At 42.1% G+C, this 22,979-nt stretch overlaps 1 protein-coding gene across 1 annotated transcript in view; it reads right to left on the minus strand.

The window, feature by feature from the left end:
* The window catches only part of HOMER2 (homer scaffold protein 2), a 375,844-nt gene that overhangs the window by 79,422 nt on the left and 273,443 nt on the right, over nt 1-22,979 (minus strand). The window contains exon 7 of the mRNA XM_082254028.1: nt 7,481-7,591. Within this exon, the coding sequence (XP_082110154.1) occupies nt 7,481-7,591 (111 nt within the window). The remainder of the gene's footprint in view (nt 1-7,480; nt 7,592-22,979) is intronic.

Below are 22,979 nucleotides of genomic sequence, written 5' to 3' on the forward strand. Positions count from 1 at the left end.
TATTTAACACCAAAAGAAAGCCCAATTTGTCCTAAAAAAAAAAAACACATGGTATAATCCACCCAGATACACAAAGTAGTTGTGATACACAAAGTAGTTATGACGATATGTACAGTTTTACTAACACGTTAAAAGTTGCAAAATTGTGCTTCGGCATTTACATTTGTTTTACCCATAGACGTGAAAGGGTTAATGATCTTTTCAGCTGTCTGTAAGGGCTCATTTAGGTCTGCAAAGAAATTTGAGTGTCTATTAACACACCTAATATGTTAAGGCATGGCTCAACAGACCCCAGGTGCCAGGTCGCATTAGCGACTGCAATTAGTGGCCCGGCGCCTGGGCTACATTGCAGCAGGTGTCTTGTCCCCACGCGGACCCCGCCCGTGGGTGCACGGACTAAGATGCCACGCCAGCCGGTAATGGAGGACGTAATTTGCGGCCTGCTACAGCAAGATGTTTGCATTGGGGAAACTAGCGCCCTCTTGTGGTGGCCAGGGCTGTGACAAGCAGTCACTGATGGCGCTGAGGGTTTCCCCCTGACTGTTCTCACTGACCACCCATCTCCTTCCTAAGAAGAGAAGAGGTTGAAGATGTTGATGGCTTGATCTTGGACACTGTCCTTAACGGTGAGTGGACATGGAGTGTGGGGCAGCTAGTTGGAAGAGCCTCTGTTTCATTTACACCACCACAAAAATGGAAAGTTTTTTTTTTTTTTTAATTAAAAATGTTTCATTATTTTTCATTCTCAGCCACACAGCTGAAGACCCCTTTCACACGGGCTGTCCGATCAGGTCCGCCTGTCAGTTTTTCAGGCGGCCTGATCAGACCCTCCAGTTTCCTCTATGGAGCAGCAGATATAAGCGGACACCCGCCGCCATCCGATCCTGTCCGCCAAAAACAGATGGATGGTGGTCCTATTTTTCATCTGTCCGACGAATCGGATGGCATTGGATAGAAATGGACAGGCGGTCCGTTTTCATCCAATTTCCCCATAGAAGAGAGCAGGACTGTGGTCTCTGTTCACTATGCATAGCAGAGCGGACAGGACCAGTCATCTGCCTGCTCAGTGGGGATTAGCAGAGAAATCCCAGCTGAGCATGCGGATTCCATTTAGCGGAGGCGCCCCAGTGAAAAGGGCCTAATGTGGCATGAGTTACTGGATCTCCTATTTCCTCCACCTTGCTGCACTGTCCTTCCCTAGTGAGCCGCTGCCCACCCCACAATCAAGCCAAGTCCACACAGGCCGAATGCCATGCAACTTCAGCCGGTTCAATAAAAAACTGGCTGCCATTCGGCCAGTGTGTATGGCAGCCGGCCCCGACAGAAGCCAACCGTTCAGCATGATGGAAAAAAAAAATGGCTCATAACTTTTTTAGCTGGCTCCTAGATTCCAAGCAAATTTGTCAAGCCCTGTGTTAAGGTGCATTAACCATGCATTTTTGATGCGTTTGCCAGACCTTAACTTGTAGCACCATATTGGCACTATTATCTACTGGAGCATTAGCATTTTGCAGAGCAGAGTAGGGATTGGCCATAGAGGTATTACTCTGACACAGTTGGCCACCTTAAACATGCATTACAATGTAAGTAAACTAAAAAATTGGATTTTTGTACTTACAGTAAAATCCATTTCTCTGAGTTCATCAACGGACACAGCGCTCCATAAATCATAACTACTGGGTTCTGCCTAGTCCTATTCCAGAATTAGGACTAGGCAGAACAAAAAATACCTGGCTACGCCCATAGGCCGTCCTCAGCTTGGTTTATAACTCCCCTCTCTGTTCTAGGTAATCAGTTTAGTAGCAAGTAGTATTAAAAGTATCAGAACTCCATAGAGGGGTGGGTGCTGTGTCCCCCGATGAACTCAGAGAAATGGATTTTATGGTAAGTACAAAATTCCCATTTTCTCTTTCATTCATCGACGAACACAGCGCTTCTCTAAGGTATCTACCTTAGAGAAGTTTGTGAGGGCATGCACCGACGACCAAGTGGCCGGCTTGCAAACCTGCGATTCTTCTGCCCGATGATTGAAGGCCCAAGAAGTACTCAGTGCCCCAGTAGAATGCGCCGTGACAGGGAAAGGTAAAACCTGACCTTTAATGGAAAAGGCCTAAGTCACTGTCTGCCTGATTCATTTGGAGATGGTAGCCGAAGAAGCGGTCAGCCCTTTCCTTGGTCCGTTCGTAACCACAAAAAGCGAGTCTGACCTGCCAAAGGACTCCGTAGCTGCCAGATACAATCGAACTGCTTGAACCACATCCAAGGTATGCAAAGCAAATTCCCTGGGATGAGCCAGCTTGGGACACAAGGAAGGCAACACAATGTCCTCATTTAAATGGAAGTCTGAGACAACTTTGGGCAGGAATGATGGACAGGGACGAGGAACTACTTTATCCCTATGGACCACTAAATAGGGACTACGACAGGATAATGCCGCCAATTCCGATACCCTGCGGGCCTAGCCACCAAGAATGTCACCTTCTGGGATAACATAAGCAAGGGAATCTCCCGAATAGTCTCAAATGGAGGTTTCTGGAGAACCGAAAGTACTAAATTTAAATCCCATGGCGGCAAAAGAGACCGTATAGTTGGAGCCACATGTCGAGCTCCCTGAATGAAGGTACGAACTAAAGAGTGCATGGCTAGGGGTCGCTGAAAGAAGATTGCCAGGGCAGACACCTGGCCCTTGATGGTACTCAAGGCCAACTTCTGATCAACGCCCTGTTGAAGAAAGGTTAAGATCCGAGACACAGAAAAGGATCGAGGATGATCGCCAATTGACTTACACCAAGAAATGTACGCTTTCCACGTGCGATGGTATGTATTGCTGGAAGACGACTTCCTTGCCTTCACCATAGTAGGGATCACTGATCCAGACATACCTCTATCCCTAAGCCAGTAGCTGGCTTTCTATAGCTAAGCCATTAAAACCAGTGACTGTAAAGCAGGATGGTAGATCAGCCCTTGGGACAACTGGTGTTCTCTGAAAGGAAGAACGCCCCAATGAGCGTTTATGGCCAAAAGACTGATTGGAAGATCCTTGCCCTTGATTCCTCGCAGGAATTGCAGAAGAAGCCTGAGCCGAGGATGATACTGGCCTTAACGTGGCCCTTGGACACCAGCGGTGTCTGCCAGAGGAACCCGTGATCTCTCCACAAACTTCAGTATCCTCCTGTGGAACTGAACCTGCTAAAGGAGCTGCATGTAGGACTGTGCAAACAGACCTGTCTTGAAGGTGGCTACCACCAGACTCAGAACCTGTATGCAAATGGGAGAGAAATATCTGTGTGACAGCAGCCAGTGAATCATGGCCTGTGGTTCCTGAAGTTTGTCCAGAGGAAGGACTACCCTAGTCAGAATTAAAATCAGACCTAGGTACATCAAATCCCTGGACAGGGATAGGGGGGACCTTAGGTAGTTCAGACATCACCTGAACCTTTGCAAGAAATAAATCTGCACAAGGAGACTCCGGACCTAAATAACCTGAAAAAGGACAAGCTTTGTCCCCCTTTCTGGGTAACCCCAAAATAATAATTTTGTGGATCCCCTTGACGTTCATAAAGGAGGCCAGAAACCAGTGAAGATGTCCCCCCACCCCAATAATGGGTGAGGGCAGACCTTCATGTTGAAGGGGTCTTGTCTGCGGGTCCGGAGAAGCTAGCTCTAGGCTTACCAGACCAAGGATGCTTGGAACCTCCTGGGGAAGATTTGAAAGATCTACTTCCCTTATTCTCTGTCCCAGAAGCACAAAATAATTTTCTATGTGCTGAGAAGAAGGGCCCCGTTCTGCGACAAGGCTCCTTTCCTTTCCTAGACTATGGAAGGAAGGTACTCTTCCCCCCCATGATACCCTTAATGAGGTTATCCGGGATAGCCCCTAACAGGTGATCACCTTGAAAGGGCAGATCAGTGAGAGCTTTCTTAGAGGCTTGGTCTGCAGACCAATTCTTAAGCTACAGCACGCGCCTAATCACCACCGCTGAAACAGAAAGTTTGGACAGTAATGGAGCTGTATCTAAAGCTGCATCACAAATGGACTGCAGCCCATGGGCTAACATGTCCACTAAATCATATAAGCAGCGGAGACCTGCTCATCCCCCAAGCCCTGGCGCAAAAGCCCATTCAGTTAGGGTCTGAGACACCAGGGCTGAGGCAAAGACTGGCGGCAATGTCGAACCAGCCATAGTAAACATGCTGCGTGCCACAGCCTACGCTTTCCTGTCAGCCGGGTCCTTAAAGGACGGGGATTCCTCTACTGGTATCATGGTAGCTTTGTTCAACCTGGAAACAGGAGGGTCCACTTCCTGACATTAGTCCACTTTTTTAAAAGTGACCCCTCGAAAGCCTAACGTACAGCAAAATGTTTGAGGACCACAAAGGGTAATTTTGGTTGTTCCCAGGAAAACCTGTTAAAAGAAGGCACATAAGGAAACCCCTTTGAAGTGCGAGGTGAATTATGCGTACCACACGACACAGCCAAATCCGTGGCTACATTAGCCGCATCCTCTATTTATAAAGTCTCATGCACTGCAGTGATAAGTGCATCTACCAGCACTTTTTAATTCATTGCTGTGACCATGGAGGAATCATCCTCACTATCAGATGGATCTGGGGATGTGATATTAAGCCCCCCCTGGACAGGCTGCATCCACGGCAGCAACAGGCTCAGAATCAGATGAGACCGACTGAGCAGGGAAAGGAGGGGGACGCTTCCTCCAGGGCCTTTGCCCACACGCCACTTCCACCTGGGACACTAAGGGCTGCAGGTCCACCGTCAGTGCAACCATGGGAGGCTTGGGTTCCAAGGGACTTGCCAGCTCCATGAGAGGGTCATGTTTATGAGAGGGTTATGTTACAGCCTTATTCCAAAATGGATTAAATTCGTTATTTTGCTCAAAATTCTACAAACAATACCCCATAATGAAAACATGAAAGAGGTTTGTTTGAAATCTTTGCAATTTATTAAAAATAAAAAAAATCACATGTACATAAGTAGTCACAGCCTTTGCCATGACAAACAAAATTAAGCTCAAGTGCATCCTGTTTCCACTGATGATCCTTGAGAGGTTTCTATAACTTGATTGGAGTCCACCTGTGGTAAATTCAGTTGAATGGACATGATTTGGAAAGGTGCAGACATCTGTCTATATAAGGTCCTACAGTTAACAGTGCATGTCAGAGCACACATCAAGCCATGAAGTCCAAGGAATTGTCTGTAGACCTCCGAGACAGGATTGTATCGAGGCACAGATCTGGGGAAGGGTGCAGAAAAATGTATGCAGCATTAAAGGTTCCAATGAGCACAATGGCCTCCATCACCTATAAACGGAAGAAGTTTGAAACCACTAGGACTCTTCCTAGAGCGGGTCACCTGGCTAAACTGAGCGATCAGATGAGAAGGGCCTTGGTCGGGGAGGTGACCAAGAACCCTATGGTCACTCTGACAGAGCTCCAGTGTTTCTTTGTGGAGAGAGGAGAACCTTCCAGAAGAACAACCATCTCTGCAGCACTCCACCAATCAGGCCTGTATGGTACAGTGGCCAGACGGAAGCCACTCCTCAGTAAAAGGCACATGACAGCCCACCTGGATTATGCCAAACGGCACCTGAAGGACTCTCAGACCTTGAGAAACAAAATTCTCTGGTCTGATGAAACAAAGATTGAACTCTTTAGCCTAAATTGCAAGTGTCATGTCTGGAGGAAACCAGGCACTGTTCATCACCTGGCCAATACCCTCCCTACAGTGAAGCATGGTGGTGGAAGCATCATACTGTGGGATGTTTTTCAGCGGCAGGAACTGGGAGACCAGTCAGGATCGAGGAAAAGATGAATGCAGCAATGTACAGACACATCCCTGAAGTAAACCTGCTTCAGAGCGGTCTGGACCTCAGACTGGAGCGAAGGTTCGTCTTCCAACAGGACCACGAGCCTAAGCACACAACCAAGATAAAAAAGTGGCTACAGGACAACTCTGTGAATGTCCTTGAGTGGCCCAGTCAGAGCCCAGACTTGAACCCGATTGAACATCTGAAAATGGCTGTGCACCAACGATCCCCATCCAACCTGACGGAACTTGAGAGGTCCTACAAGAATGGGAGAAACTGCCCAAAAATAGGAGTGCCAATCTTGTAGCATCATACTCAAAAAGACTTCAGGCTGTACTTGGTGCCAAAAGTGCCTCAACAAAGTATTGAGCAAAGGTTGTGAATACTTATGTACGTGGGATTCTTTTTGTTTTTTTTAATTTTAATTCATTTGCAAAGATTTCAAACAAACATCTTTTGTGCTGTCATTATGGGGTATTGTTTGTAGAATTTTGAGGAAAATAATTAATTTTGGAATAAAGGCTGTAACCTAACAAAATGTGGAAAAAGTGAAGCGCTGTGATTACTTTCCGGATGCACTGCACTGTACATGTACAAGCTATTAAGATCTGAGCACAGGTATATCTTATTTCTAAAAATGCTTGGCCTTGGTGCTAGTTTTTTATTCTATGGATTTTTATATTACCATCTTGGCTAGTAATGCTTTCTAAACCTATCTCAAATGTGCTTAAATGTGCTGTAAACACCATAGAGGCATTTGTGATGAGTTTACATTGACATCAGTGGAAGCGTTCGGAGAGTTGATTGCCTGCCAAGAGATATTTGGTCAATTCTGATGCAACGCAATGCTAATGCAACCATGTGAACCACCACAGGTGCTGCAATGCACACAGTTTTTCCAGGTATTCGTGGAGCTTCAAAAACACTCATGAAACGCCTGCTTTTGAAGCTAGTGTAAAATTAACCTGCGTGTGGGCCTTCACACTGAGCGGCCCCATATATGCAGCCCTGTGTAAACCATATACCAAGCTGAGAATGCGAACCCTGTGCGTTTCCAGCATGGTAGCCGCTGGTTACCGGAAAGCTCCCGATGCATACTAGTGATTGGGGGATTTCTGATCATGCGACTGCTGGAACAGCCAATTACAGCGATCACATGACCGAATGCCCGCCTCCCAGCTTTTAGAACTATTAAAGGGCCGGGAGGCAGGAAGGGGTAATTATGTTATGAATAATATTTTGTATACTTTTTATAAAAGTTGTGTACTCGCTATATTCTTGAGATTAACTTTGTCACCTGAAAGTCTGTTATTTCTTTTATTCTTTCTTCTCATGTGACGGTTACATTCCTGGCATGTGATGGGAATGTAACTGTTTTTTGAAAATGTTAAACCAATGGGTTTAGTTCCGCTTTAAAAACACTTCCTAGTTAATACCAAGAATGATGTCATAAAAAGTGCCCCAACTGAATCTGTTCTCTAGAATCAATGTGGCTACAGTTACTGTTGGCCAGTATAAAGCCTTCAGCTGATTCTATATATAGCCCGGGTTTTGTATTGGAGGACTATTTTAGAATTAAATAAATCAAGCTATACCGGGAAACAATTTGGTCACACTTTCCAGCTTTAATACTATTTTTAAACTGTACAACTTACAGCTTCCTTGTCCTGAATCTCTGCTTCCAGCTCTTGTAATCTTTTGCTTAATTCTTCATTCCTCTCCCGTTCCTTGTCTATTTCATCACACTGAGCTTCAAGCTCTCCAATCTAGAAGACACAAGAGATACAATAAGTAGGATACAATAAGATACAATGTTACTTATGTCATCAAGACTCACAATTAGTACCCAATAACACTTGTGCTCATGATGCAATTAAGGTTTTTTTTTTTACGTTTTTAGCTCTGTAAATATTCGATCCACCTATGGGAAGATTTACCTTTTCTTTGCCATAGTGACTAAAATCACCTCCAGAGAAATTTTACATCATCACCGGAAAGGGAGGTGAGGGGAAATGGGGACACTTGTGAGAAAACATCTTCAAAGAAGAAACCAAGACAAAATCTGATGGGGACCTGCCTTTCCCATCTAAAACATGCACACACAACCACACACAAACAGTATAATAATATCTGTGGAAATATGCCCTGTCCTCATCTCCGTTTTCAACCCGTTTTTTGGTAAGCAACATTTTTTTGACAAAAATGTGTTTGATATATAGATGAAGGAAAACACATGTAAAAAACTCAGCATGCACATTTTAATAAACAAACTACATTCTTTCACTGAAAAATGCATGTACAAATGTACCCATTCTCTGCATTTTGAAATGTGAAAATTAGAACCCCAGAAGTTCCAAGTCAGTTCCTATTCTAATGTATAAATATACAAAATATAACCCCCAGGAGTCAATTCAGGTGAATTAAGGTATAACCAAAGGCAAAACTTTTTTTTCTAGTTTTGGTAGGGTAAAGAGGGATTAGAACACCTTCAGGTTTTTGTTAATGTCTGTGTTCCTGATTTAAAGATTCATCCTCTCTATCTGTCCTGATGACCGTTGAAAGAAAATCCCACACTTTGAGTTGTCAAAACAGGGATAGAGGGGAAATCTTCCAATGGAGACAGTAGTTCTAGAGATCCTGGTGACAACCGGGGATCTCTACTCACTTCCTGATGTGGGACAGGAAGTAAAGAGAGATCTCCACAATGAGAAAAAAGATGGCAAAAAAAAAAAAAAAGGTTTGGCTTTAGTTCTATTTTAATTTACCTAGTTTAAGGTATTATTTTGGTTACCTTTGCCAACTTTTTTCTGGCTCTCAACATTCCTCACGACCATTTATTTATTTAGCTCTGAAAGACCATGTGTACTTTTATATTTGGTATTCTGTGTGCCCAACATTCCTCCTTTAACTTTTTCTCATCAAGAAAAGCAGCGGTTTTTTGGTAGCAATAGTCTTTTCTTGCCATTTAAGCAATTGTTATTACCAAACCTCCTTGTGTCACCCACACACACACACAGAGGCAACCCAGGTTACAGAATTTAAATAAGAACAAAAAAGACTTCTTGATCGTGATGACTTTATAATAGTTTTCTGGCTTATGTAAGATTTTACTATGTTACTAGTCACACACTACTAGTGCTACTAGTGTTATTAAAGTGCCTGACTTATCTGACATCAGAGCTAACCGCTGTTCAATGTCAGTGTTTTTAGTGAAGACTAAGGTTTTATATTAAGCCATATCTTAGTATTTTTATTGTGCCTCTGTGTTGGTCTATTGTAAAGCTTCTACCACTTTATTGTATACTGAACAATTGTCTGTAAGAGCTACCAGCTCTATTGATGGCAGGGTGGATAAAAATCAATGATTTAAAAAAAAAAAGACAAATCAAAACAAATCTGTTTTTAAATTTAAATCTGATTTTTTTCTTTTTATTTAAATCAGATTTTTTCAGATTTTTATCAAATTTATTTTAATAAAATGCGCTTGGAGCAAAAATCGATCCAAAGATAGTTTTGTATTTAAGATACATTAATAATTTTGTTTATTCAGCATGAAATTGGAGCTTAGTTATGTAGCAAGAGGCTGCATATTCTGCAATATTTATATTTTTAGTAAACTCATTCAATGAATCTCTGCAAGCCAAGATAACATGCACTGCATTGATGCATTCACACATTTTCACAGTAACCATGAGATAAAACAAAGTTCAAGAGCATTTCTTTATCCCATTGTTTTGCAAATCTATGTACACTACAAACTGTATGATTGAATCAGTTCTGATATCGCTGTTTTACTAACCTGACAGCTTAATATTCTAAATAGGGAAACCTTCATTTTGTTTGCAAATATTAAAGATTCTAATTACCAGCAAGAATAAATCCTTACATTTAAAGAGCACCTGTCATTTCAGATCCATCAGTGCTGCTTCTGCAACATCCCTCACCTTGTTGTATCACTGCCACATCACCAGCCATCCCAATGAAGTAAATGGGACAGCTGGTGAATCAACAGCGGGTCAGAGGAGGAGCCCCTGTGGGACAGAGATGACAGTTGCTCTTTAAAAACGTATGATTTAAATCAAGCCTTTTTACTAGTGATTTAAATAATGCTTTAAATCGACTTGATTTAAATCAAACCCACCCTGATTAAGAACCATTTAGAATATAAGAATGGAGACTCAGTATTGTGTTTTGGTGAGCAGGACAAGATGAAGGTAAAGGAGTGCCCCTTTAAGGGGAACCGGTCAGCCATTTTTAACTTTTAAAAGTAAAAATCCTGCCTCAGCAGACACCCCAACATGTCTGCAATCACCTTTGTTACTTGAAACAAATAAGGCGCCTTCAGATAGCAGTACTCTGATCGCCAAAAAGGGTATTTTTTAAGAAGTGAAAAGTGTGCCACATCCCAATTGACATAGAGAGTTTTGTTTGGATCAGGCAAGGACTTTAGAGGCACAATTTGATAAAAAACAATTTATTTAGAAAAATATATATTAAAATCGACAGTAGAGGTGCATATACCTCATATGAGAAGACAACAAATACATATAATAATATACACAAGATATATATAGGTTGAAAGAGTTATATCCTACTACATCACACATAGGGCCTTGTGATCGGTGACAGGAGGGTAACTGTCGTCCGTCAGGGTCCCATAGTTTAGTTTTTGAACAGTGGATGATAGGTAATTGCGATGCTCGACATGTTTCACTTTATATATAAAGCTTCATCGGGAGCTTAGATCATATTTCTGTGTATTTATTGTAGTACCGTGGGACAGGTTAATGAACCCACCGCGTAGGGTTAACGAGAAAGGTGTTCAATTTGCGAATGGACTCCAGGTGTTAAAAAGTTGTCAATGGATAGTTTCTTTGAGAATAAGCTATTTATAGGACCTGCTGGTTTGTAAATCCAGCCAAACTTGAAGCCTAGTCTTTAAACCACATGTGTTCAGTTAGGGACATATGGGTAAAAACAGCCCCAATGATAAGCACTATTCAAGCGCATAACAAGAACACTCGGTGCAGTTTAGGAGTCCTAACGCGCATGATCACCTTGCTCGGATGGGGAACCGCCACCATGAATGAATTGAACACCTTTCTCGTTAACCCTACGCGGTGGGTTCATCAACCTGTCCCACGGTACTACAATAAATACACAGAAATATGATCTAAGCTCCCGATGAAGCTTTATATATAAAGTGAAACATGTCGAGCATCGCAATTACCTATCATCCACTGTTCAAAAACTAAACTATGGGACCCTGACGGACGACAGTTACAATCATGTCACTGATCACAAGGCCCTATGTGTGATGTAGTAGGATATAACTCTTTCAACCTATATACAGTGGGTACGGAAAGTATTCAGACCCCCTTAAATTTTTCACTCTCTGTTATATTGCAGCCATTTGCTAAAATCATTTAGGTTCATTCTTCTTCCTCATGAATGTACACATAGCACCCCATACTGACAGAAAAACACAGAATTGTTGACATTGTTGCAGATTTATTAAAAAAGAAAAACTGAAATATCACATGGTCCTAAGTATTCAGACCCTTTGCTGTGACACTCATATATTTAACTCATGTGCTTTCCATTTCTTCTGATCATCCTTGAGATGGTTCTACACCTTCATTTGAGTCCAGCTGTGTTTGATTATACTGATTGGACTTGATTAGGAAAGTCACACACCTGTCTATATAAGACCTTCCAGATCACAATGCATGTCAGAGCAAATGAGAATCATGAGGTCAAAGGAACAGCCTGAAGAGCTCAGAGACAGAATTGTGGCAAGGCACAGATCTGGCCAAGGTTACAAAAAGATTTCTGCTGCACTTAAGGTTCCTAAGAGCACAGTGGCCTCCATAATCCTCAAATGGAAGACGTTTGGGACGACCAGAATCCTTCCTAGAGCTGGCCGTCCGGCCAAACTGAGCTATCGGGGGAGAAGAGCCTTGGTGAGAGAGGTAAAGAAGAACCCAAAGATCACTGTGGCTGAGCTCCAGAGATGCAGTCAGGAGATGGGAGAAAGTTGTAGAAAGTCAACCATCACTGCAGCCCTCCACCAGTCGGGGCTTTATGGCAGAGTGGCCCGACGGAAGCCTCTCCTCAGTGTAAGACATATGAAAGAACGCATGGAGTTTGCTAAAAAAACACCTGAAGGACTCCAAGATGGTGAGAAATAAGATTCTCTGGTCTGATGAGACCAAAATAGAACTTTTTGGCCTTAATTCTAAGCGGTATGTGTGGAGAAAACTAGGCACTGCTCATCACCTGTCCAATACAGTCCCAACAGTGAAGCATGGTGGTGGCAGCATCATGCTGTGGGGGTGTTTTTCAGCTGCAGGGACAGGACGACTGGTTGCAATCGAGGGAAATATGAATGCGGCCAAGTACAGGGATATCCTGGACAAAAACCTTCTCCAGAGTGCTCTGGACCTCAGACTGGGCCTGAAGGACTCCAAGATGGTGAGAAATAAGATTCTCTGGTCTGATGAGACCAAAATAGAACTTTTTGGCCTTAATTCTAAGCGGTATGTGTGGAGAAAACCAGGCACTGCTCATCACCTGTCCAATACAGTCCCAACAGTGAAGCATGGTGGTGGCAGCATCATGCTGTGGGGGTGTTTTTCAGCTGCAGGGACAGGACGACTGGTTGCAATCGAGGGAAATATGAATGCGGCCAAGTACAGGGATATCCTGGACAAAAACCTTCTCCAGAGTGCTCTGGACCTCAGACTGGGCCGAAGGTTTACCTTCCAACAAGACAATGACCCTAAGCACACAGCTAAAATAACGAAGGAGTGGCTTCACAACAACTCCGTGACTGTTCTTGAATGGCCCAGCCAGAGCCCTGACTTAAACCCAAAATGAGCATCTCTGGAGAGACCTAAAAATGGCTGTCCACCAACGTTTACCATCCAACCTGACAGAACTGGAGAGGATCTGCAAGGAGGAATGGCAGAGGATCCCCAAATCCAGGTGTGAAAGACTTGTTGCATCTTTCCCAAAAAGACTCCTGGCTGTATTAGATCAAGAGGGGGCTTCTACTAAATGAGCAAAGGGTCTGAATACTTAGGACCATGTGATATTTCAGTTTTTCTTTTTTAATAAATCTGCAACAATGTCAACAATTCTGTGTTTTTCTGTCAGTATGGGGTGCTATGTGTACATTCATGAGGAAGAAGAATGAACTTAAATGATTTTAGCAAATGGCTAAAATATAACAAAGAGTGAAAAATTTAAGGGGGTCTGAATACTTTCCGTACCCACTGTATATCTTGTGTATATTATTATATGTATTTGTTGTCTTCTCATATGAGGTATATGCACCTTTACTGTCGATTTTAATATATATTTTTCTAAATAAATAGTTTTTTATCAAATTGTGCCTCTAAAGTCCTTGCCTGATCCAAACAAAACTTGAAAACCGTACTCTGTGTGACCTCTCTGGATTGATTCCTTAACCACTTTACCACCAGAGGATTTTGCTGTCTTACGTCCAGGCCACTTTTTGCGATTTGGCGCTGTGCGACTTTAACTGACAATTGCGCGGTCGTGCGACGCCGTACCCAAACAAAATTTACGTCCTTTTTTTCCCACAAACAGAGCTTTCTTTTGGTGGTATTTGAGCACCAGTGCGATTTCTAACTAAGGGAAAGATTTTTGTCATTTTTGGTGTTTTTTTTTTAACGCGTAATGGCGGCGATCTGCGATTTTTTTTGCGGGACTGCGACATTGCGGCGGACAGATCGGACCCTTGACTGACATTTTTGACACTTTTGGGGGTACCAGTGACATTTCTGCAGTAATCAGTGCTATATATATATGCACTGTTACTGTAAAAATGACACTGGCAGGGAAGGGGTTAATTTTATTGGAGAGGGAGGGGTTAATGTATGCCTGGTGCTTACTAACGTGTGGGGGGGGGGGGAGGTGACTGAGTGACACAGGGACAGATCAGATGTTCAGCTATGCTGAACACTCCGATCTGTGACTCCCTGTCACTTAGGAGATCCGCCCTCTCTGTTTACACAAGCGGGCGGATCTCCTCACTCGATTCCCCGACGATCGGGGGAAGAGCGGCGGCGATCGCCGCTGCTCCTCCCCTGGCCCGACTCCCGCTGTGACTGAAAACAGCGGGAGCGCGCCTCCGGCAGCGCGCGAGCGCCGCCTACAGGGGGAGGAGTCCAGCGACGTAGGTCTACGTCGCTGGACGATAACGAGCCACATTGCTGCAGTAGCAGCAATGTGAGCAGTGGGAAAGTGGTTGATACTAGATTATTTATGGAGAATGCGCTGGTGGAGGTACCCAAGATTGTTCAGTGTGGAGAAGTGGACAGTCAGAAAATACGTGCCTAAAAAGGAAACCTTCCAGCAGGACAATCCAACTTGAAAGGCTGAAGAATCAGCCAAGGCTTGGCTAATAAGGAGTAAGAAGCTATTTCTGCCACTGTTTATTGATGTGTAGTGGTGGAAAAACTAGGAGCAAGGTGAGCTGGATATGCTGTTATGCTTTCCAGTTTTCTAACCCAAGCACAATATTCCAAACACACACGTTTCTGAAAGTGGTTGTAAATGTATGTGGGTGCTGCAGAAACCACGGAAATCATTCTAAGAGAGAAATGTCACCAGCACATCGAGGATCTGCAGAATAGGTCCAAAACTTTTATTCAAACAATCGCATCATAGTTGCAAAGGAGACATTTCGGAGCCTCGCTGGATGACTTCACCAAGCATGTGCTGGTGACATTTCTCGCTTCACCAGTATTCTAACCTAAACTGTGCCTCTCTATGGTACAGTAGAACATAGGAAATGATGGAGGTGACAAATATGACAGCAACACTTTATTTGTGTAAAAGGATAGAGAAATACCCCAACACCTGCGCAAATAACCAAATACGAAGTAACAAAGTAAAGTAACAAAATAGTAAAATGCAAAATACAGTGATGAGGGTTGCACGTTATAAAGCAGAAGCTTAACAGGAGAATAAATCAGAAAAAATCAACCGCCCTCTCAATAAATGTTTCCAACAAATTGGACATTGCTGTCCACAAATACTTGAATTAAAGTGCCAAGTGAAATAAAGTGCAAGAAAGTCCCACCGAACTGATTCATAACATATTTTGGAGTCCCATAGGTATTCGATTTCATCCAAACCCCCAAGTAAAGGAATCACCCATGGCCTGGTGTCTCCTCTTCATCATATCGCCAATGACAGTCTCCCCTGGACTGCTTCTCTTCAAGTGGAAACATCCAACCACACTGCTTTTGACTACCTGTAATGGGGGGGTCAATACATTCTGATGAGTGGGATGCACATTTGAATGATGGTGAAGAGGAGACCCACTAGGTCAAGGGTGATTCGTTTACTTGGGCGTTTGGATATTGGAGATTGAATACCAATAGGACTGCAATATATGTTGTGAATCAGTTCTGTGTGACTTTCTTGCACTTTATTTCACTTCGCACTTTAATTCACGTATTTTTGGACAGCAAAGTCCAATTTGTTGGAAACAATTATTTATTGAGAGCGCAGTTAATTTTTTCTGATTTATTCAGCAACATTTTATTGACATGGTTTAAAAGCCCATGTCTTTAGTAAATCGTTAGGTAGCATTCCTTATCTCCATGCTGTGTTATTGCCATTTTAACGAAATACCACTATGGCGATCCAAAGGGATCACTATGAAAAATCCTGGTGTGGTGGGATGAAGAGGAGAAAAAGGAGCCAATGACTGTATATTCACTTGCTCTCCAGAAGGTTTTACATCCTTCATGACCAGGCCATTTTTTGCTATTCGGCACTTTAACTGACAATTACACGATCATGCAACACTGTACCCAAATGGCATTTATATGATTTTATTTTTATTTTTTTTTACACAAATAGAGCTTTCTTTTGTGTGTATTTGATCACTAAAATGAAAAAAGTCTGAACATTTTGAAAAAAAAAAAAAAAAAAAACGTTTTTTGCTTTCTGCTATAAAACTTGTTAAATTAAAAAAAACAAAATAAAATTTCTTCATGAATTTAGGCCAGAATATAATCTGTTACATATCTTAGGTAAAAACAAAAAAAACCCCAAACAGTGTATATTATTTGGTTTGCGTGAAAGTTATAGAGAACAAAAACGATGATTATATATATATATATATATATATATACACACACACATACTGGACTTTTTTTTATTTTTTTTTATACTGGTAATAGCGGTGATCAGCAACTTATAATGGAACTGTGATATGTGATAGTGTGGTTGGCAATCTGACACTAGCTAATGCTGACTGGGGGGTACACTAACTGATGGACATTGACATCAATATTAACACGAATACAGTGATCAGTGCTAATACTATACACTGTCACTGTACTAATGACACTGGCTAGGAAGGGGTTAACATCTAGGGGTGATCTAACAATGTATAATGTGTGTAATATGTGCTTCTTTTATTAAGAGTTTTTTTTTCACTGCTCTGCAGGGAATACAAAAACATCAAGATTGCCTGCCAGTGTACAGAGCTCTGTGTTGTTTACCAACACAGAGCTCACCTATGTGAATGACAAAGTAGATAAGTGGGTCTAGGCGATCAGTCATTGGCCGTGACCCACTGATTGGCTTGTGCTGTATCAAATCACAGCAGTCAAGGTGGCGGGCGCGCACCTTACCCAGAAGCGCTGATTGCGCACCACATACGTGAACCAGCACACAGTTGACTTCCTCGGTAGGGGTCCTACCAAGGAAGTCAACGGAGCCCTACGCTCTGACGTAACGCGTATAGGGGGCGGAGCTTGCGTGGTTGACGCCGATCGTCTCTCGGGTGGATTACACTACCAATTGCCATACTAGCAGGCAAGGCTGAGTGCCCATATCATGTGAGTTGCTTTCATCTATTTAATAAAACCTACACGTTTATAAGCAGAGAGCACTAGATTTTGCCTTTATCTTTTACTATATGTCCCGCGACCTCCGGAGGTGAGAGAATGGAGAGTCATCCCAGGAGTCCATTATTCTCATATAGGCTTATGCTGGCCCGTCTGGGTCCCATATTGAGGTGAGAGGCCAATCTTTCAGGTGGAGGGATTTCACTACTGGTGTTTATTTCTCACGGGATTGAAGTCTTAATTTGGACACTTCGACACCTATACACATTCACAATCGGATTTGAGCACGATTATATTGGATTGTATATGTGGACTTTATTCATTCATTATATCATCACCTTGTGAATAATTTCGTGCACTTCTGGCGCATCACGTTTTGATTTATTTTTGAATTTATTGCGAAGTGTGGACACGATAGGTGTATGCTGCCGGTCATTCTTTTATGCACATTGATGGTTTATAGGTTTTGTACATTTTTATGCACTATTTAGCACATTTTATTTCACGCACAGTGATTTATTTTGTTTACAGTGTATGTACGGATTAGGTTTGCGCTGATAGTTTTTCGTTTATAGCTCTGTGCGAATGCTGGCAAAATTGAATGTTACTAGGTCATTTTTGCTCTCGGTCAGACATTCATAAGAGGAGAATGAATCAGGAAAAGACCACAGTATGGGCATTAGATGAAGCTAATGATCATAGGAAATGAATGCCTACATCAGTGCAATCTATGGTGTCCTAATCGATCACAGACTCCGTAATAGCATGCAAAGCCAAGCTGCAAGCAAGGTAAGCAGACTAATAGCATGCTTTATAAAGGCTATTTAGTCAAGAAATAAAACAAAAATTCTACCGCTTTACAAAACTCTAGTTCAGCCACATCTTGACTATGCTGTTGAGTTTTGATCACTAGTCCTCAGGAAGGACGTGCTTGAAATAGAGTCCAGAGAGGGCCAAAAAAGCTAAAAAGAAGGCTGGAGGTTAAACTTGTTCTTCCTGCAGAAGTGACCCAAGAGGGGATATGATAGTGATACACAAATCTTTAAATGGTGACTCTAGCATTGGGAGGAAACTATTTGATATAAGGTCTAAAAAGGAGGCATGTAGCCACACAATGAAGTTGGACGGGAAGCAGTTCAATCTTAAACTACATAGGAAGTTCTTTACTGTTAGAGCAGTAAAGATGTGGAACTCCATTCCACAGTTGGTGGTGTCAGTGGGAGTGTAGATAAATTCAAAAAACTCCTAGATGTGTTTCCAAGAGAACACAACGTACATGGATATGGAAAATGATAGTGACACACACACACAGAGACGCACGCACACAGGTTGAAATGGATAGACTGATGTCTTTATTCAACTTTACCAACTACAGTGGGGAAAATAATTATTTAATCCCCTGCAGATTTTGTAAGTTTGCCCACTTACAAAGAAATGAAGGGTCTATAATTTTTATCATAGGTGTATTTTAAAACGATAGAGACACAATATCAACCAAAAATCAAGAAAAAAACACGAAACAAATGTTCTAAATTGAGTAAAAGAAGTATTTGATTCCCTAGCAAAACATGACTTTGTACTTGGTGGAGAAACCCAGGTTGGCAGGCACAGAGGTAGAATGTTTCTTGTAGTTGGTGACCAGATTTGTAAACATCTGAGGAGGGATTTTGGTCCACTATTCTTTACTGATCTTCTCCAAATCCTTAAGGTTTCTTGGCTGTCGCTTGGCAACTCGAAGTTTCAGCTCCCTCCGTAAATGGATTGGGTCTGGAGACTGGCTAGGCCACTCCATGACCTTAATGTGCTTTTTCTTGAGCCACTCCTTTGTTGCCTTGGCGGTATGTTTTGGGTCATTGTCATACTGTCATTCAGTGTTCTGGCTGAGGGAATAAGGTACTCATCCAAGATTTTACAATACAAGACCCAATCCATGGGCCCTTCAATGGGGCATAGTCGGTGTGTACATTTAGCAGAGAAACAGCCCCAAAGCATGATTTCCACCTCTTTGCTTGACTGTAGGGATGGTGTTCTTAGGGTTATAGTCAGCATTTTTCTTCCTCCAAACACGACGAGTCCCCCTCCTCAAAAATGTTGTTTTTTCTGGATTTTTGGTTGATATTCTGTGTGTATAATTTAAAATAAACCTATGATAAAAAATATAGACCCTTCATTTCTTTGTAAGTGATCAAAAAATTATTTTCCCCACTGTATGTAACTAGTGTATTTTCCTGATTCCCTCTATTCTTATGAGTGAAATCCAACCTAGAGAGAAATTAGCCTTGTAACATTTGATATTGCTGGCATTTGTACATAAACACATGTGAATGCAGATCTGCAGGATGAATAGCTCTATGAATGTTTTATAAATACACCCCAAAGAAAGCTTGAGCAATAGTGATGCACTTGTTCATAACAACCAATCATTTCACCTTTTATATGCACCAAATAATAGGGGTCTGCGGTTAAAGATCCACAATTGTAAAAGTAGCCTCATGCATGAATAATGGACAAATAATGTCTGTGACTTGTAACAAATAATGTCTGTGACTTGTACAGGTATGATTAAAACTTTAAGTGCCGGTTCACACTTGTGCGATGCGGGAACACTGCGAATATGCAGCGTGTCCCGCATCGCATCCGCACATCTGGCAGTTTACACTGCCATATGCGATATGCAGGGGGTGTCAATTAAATGTTAACGAAACCACTAGTTTGATCGCATATTGCAGTGCAATCTGACAGTTCGCACAGGATCGGATCGCACAAGTGTGAACCACTGTGCGATCCGATTCTGAGGCGGCTGAAAAAATGCCTCATGTGCGTGTTTGGTGCGGATACAGTGCGAATTCAGCCATACAAAGTGTATGGCTGAACTCGCATCCGCACATGAGATCGCATGTAATGAAGGAGCAGTGCGCTCCGAATTACATGCGATCTCCGCAGCTGCAACAATGTGAACCGGCACTTAAGGAGATAAATAAAGAGAAACTAAAAGAATAAAGAGAAGTACATTTACAATCTGCAAAAAAGGGCCATGACTTTTTTTTAAAGGTTTATATAAAGGATAGGTGTGTGTTTCAGGTGTTGAATAAACATAGAATGCCTTGGTAATGTTGATGGAAACAGTGCAGTGAATCAGAGAGGTGTGGGATGGATGAGTAATATGGATTATTCTGGGGTGCATTAATGCCAGGTGTCAGTAGTGAAGAGGTAGGAACTTATTCATCATAATACATCTAGATCTGTGTAGGGAGCTACTGTAAGATGAAGAGGATCAGTGCTAGATAGAGGAAATAATATATCATATCATTTTTGGGAAATATCTTACATTGATAATCTAGAGCAGGGGTCTCCAAACTGAGGCTCTTTGCTAGCCTTTATTAAGCCTTATTTCTGCCAATGATATAAGGCACTATCCCTCCCATTGACACCAATAATAGGTCACTATATATTCCACCGATACCGATAGGGAACTATTACTCCCACTAATACCATTGATGGGACACTACTCCTCCTGATCACAAACCCTGAGGCCATGTTTATTCTCACTGATGCTGGGCCCGAGACATTTTCTACCCTCACTGGCCACAATCTAGCCCTTCTAAAGTCAGACTGACAGTAAACTGGCTCTTTGTTTGAAAAATTTGGAAACCTCTGATCTAGAGTAACATGTAATGTTATGTTAGCATGAAATGTACTCTGGGCTTATTTTTTTTGTAACAAGGTAGGGGTTCTGTCACACCTGTGGTAGAGTGCAGTGCCTCTGAAATACAATCCATAATTGGAACGCAAGGCATTTGACAGGCAGTGAGAAGGCGTTCTAGTGCCACCTCACCGCCTAATTTAACACTATAATGCCGCACTAACGTGACGTGCATGGCACGTGGTATTGGCATGGCTGCACTCAATGGATGAGTTTGATAGGCAGTGACTGTCAAACTCTGCACCCTGAGTTAAACATGCCATGGGTGCGTGTTTTGCTTATGTTTTTAACGTTTTTTGCGGTACAAACCAAGGAAGCCATCAAAGCTCTGTAGTGCATAAATGCTTTTACTAAACAGAAAAGCTGCGCATACAACTGCAGGATACCCAATTCATAGCATACAAAGTATTACAAAATATGCCTACAATGTACAAACTAACTATTCTCTCTAGCAAATAGGCATGTACAATGTATGTGATAGGAATAAGAAAACGAATCAGCTTATTAACTTGGGTTTTCCTGGTGATGGAGTCATCTCCTTGCTCCTTAACCACTTGCCGACCGCCGCAAGTACATATACTGTGGCGGTCAGCCCCGGCCAGGCAAAGTGACGTACCGGTACGTCACTAGCCTGTCACCGGCTTGTGAGCCAATAGCGGGCGAGCGCCCGCCGCGGCTCGTTCCCTAAGAAGTCAGTGCGTGTGACCGGCGGACCCGATGTCCGCCGGTCACTCGCGATCATTTGCCGGGAAGGGAGAAAGGCAGGCGGCTAATGTAAACAAGCCGCCTGTCATTCTCCCCTGTGTAAAAATGGAGATCAGACGGTTCTACTATGTAGGACCGTTGATCTCTGTTTTTACAGTAGTAGCCATGTCCCATCACAGTTAGAAACACGTCCCTAGGACACACTTAACCCCTCCCTCTCCAATAGTTAACCCCTTCCCTGCCAGTGTCATTTTTACAGTAACAGTGCATATGTATAGCACTGATTACTGCAGTAATGTCACTGGTAACCCCAAAAGTGTCAAAAATGTCAGTCAAGGGTCCGATCTGTCCGCCGCAATGTCGCAGTCCCGCAAAAAAAAAAAAAAAAAAAAAATCGCAGATCGCCGCCATTACTCGTTAAAAAAAAAACAACAAAAATGACAAAAATCTTTCCCTTTGTTAGTAAACGCCATAACTTTTGCGCAAACCAATCAAAATACGCTTTTTGCTATTTTTTTTACCAAACATATGTAGCATAGAACAAATTGGCAGAAAATGTTAAAAAATTTTGATTTTTACATTTTTTTTTGGGGAATTTCATATAAAAAAATGTGAAAAATAGTTATTTTTGCAAAATTTACGTTCTTTTTTGTTTATAGTGCATGATCAAAAAAATCGCACAGGTGATCAAATACCACCAAAAGAAAGCTCTGTTTGTGGGAAAAAAGGGACGTCAAATTAGTTTAAGTACAGCGTCGCACGACCGTGCAATTGTCCGTTAAAGTCACGCAGTGCCGAATCGCAAAATACCCCCTGGTCAGGAAGGGGGTAAAATCTTCCGGGGCTTAAGTGGTTAATGACATTGGCTGTATGTTTGGGGTGATTGCCCTGCTGCACAATAAATTTGGGGTCAATCACACACCTCCCTGATGGTATGGCATGATGGAAATGATTTCTTAGCATTGCGTAAACCATTGATCCTGATCAAATCTCCAACTCCATTTACAGAAATGCATTCCTAAAACTTGCAAGGAACCTCCACCATGCTTCACTGTTGCCTGCAGACACTCATTATTGTACTGCTCTCCGGTCCTTCGCCAACAAATTGCCTCCTGCTACAGCCAATTATTTCAAATTTTGACTCATCAGTCCAGAGTAGCACCTGCTGCTATTTTTCTGCACCCTAGTTCTTAAGGTTTCTTACATAGGATAAGGAAACAAGGCTAAGTGACTCAACTATGCAACTATTGAATACCTGTGTGCAAATGTACCTAGACGAATTGATTGTGTTTTGACGGCAAAGGGTATTAACATCAAACATTAATTTGATTTGGATTTCCCTTTTGTTCATTCACTTTCCATTTTGTAAATTGATAAAAATAAACTATTAACACTTCGATTTCTGAAAGCTTTTCTAATTTAAAGCATTTTTTACATCCGTTTAAGACTTTTGCACAGTACTGTATATTGTTGGAAATATTTTCTGAGCTGTATTTACTTTTTTGGCTATAACACTATGTGCACTTTATTCAAAGATTTTTAAAGAATATGCCTTTTTCAATTAAATCATTTTTTTTTAATCACAAGCAAGCCCAATCTTTTTTTTTTTCTTTAGCACCTACAACAGAAAGGCGCAGTATTTATTAAATGTGATCCATGTTATATTCACATGTTTTTCTGCACTGTATATATAAAAAAAAAAAAAAAAAAGGAAAAAAAAAACAAGCTGTCAGCAAGTAGAAAGGCAGGTTATGTCTTAAATGATCACATCTTCCTGCAATCATATAAGGACAATCTGAGCCTTTGAAAAGCCCATTTGACGAATCAGTCAGTTCCTTAATCCAATGCAAC

The sequence above is a fragment of the Pelophylax lessonae genome (assembly GCF_965119305.1).
Source record: "Pelophylax lessonae genome assembly, chromosome: 4".
NCBI classification, from domain to species: domain Eukaryota; kingdom Metazoa; phylum Chordata; class Amphibia; order Anura; family Ranidae; genus Pelophylax; species Pelophylax lessonae.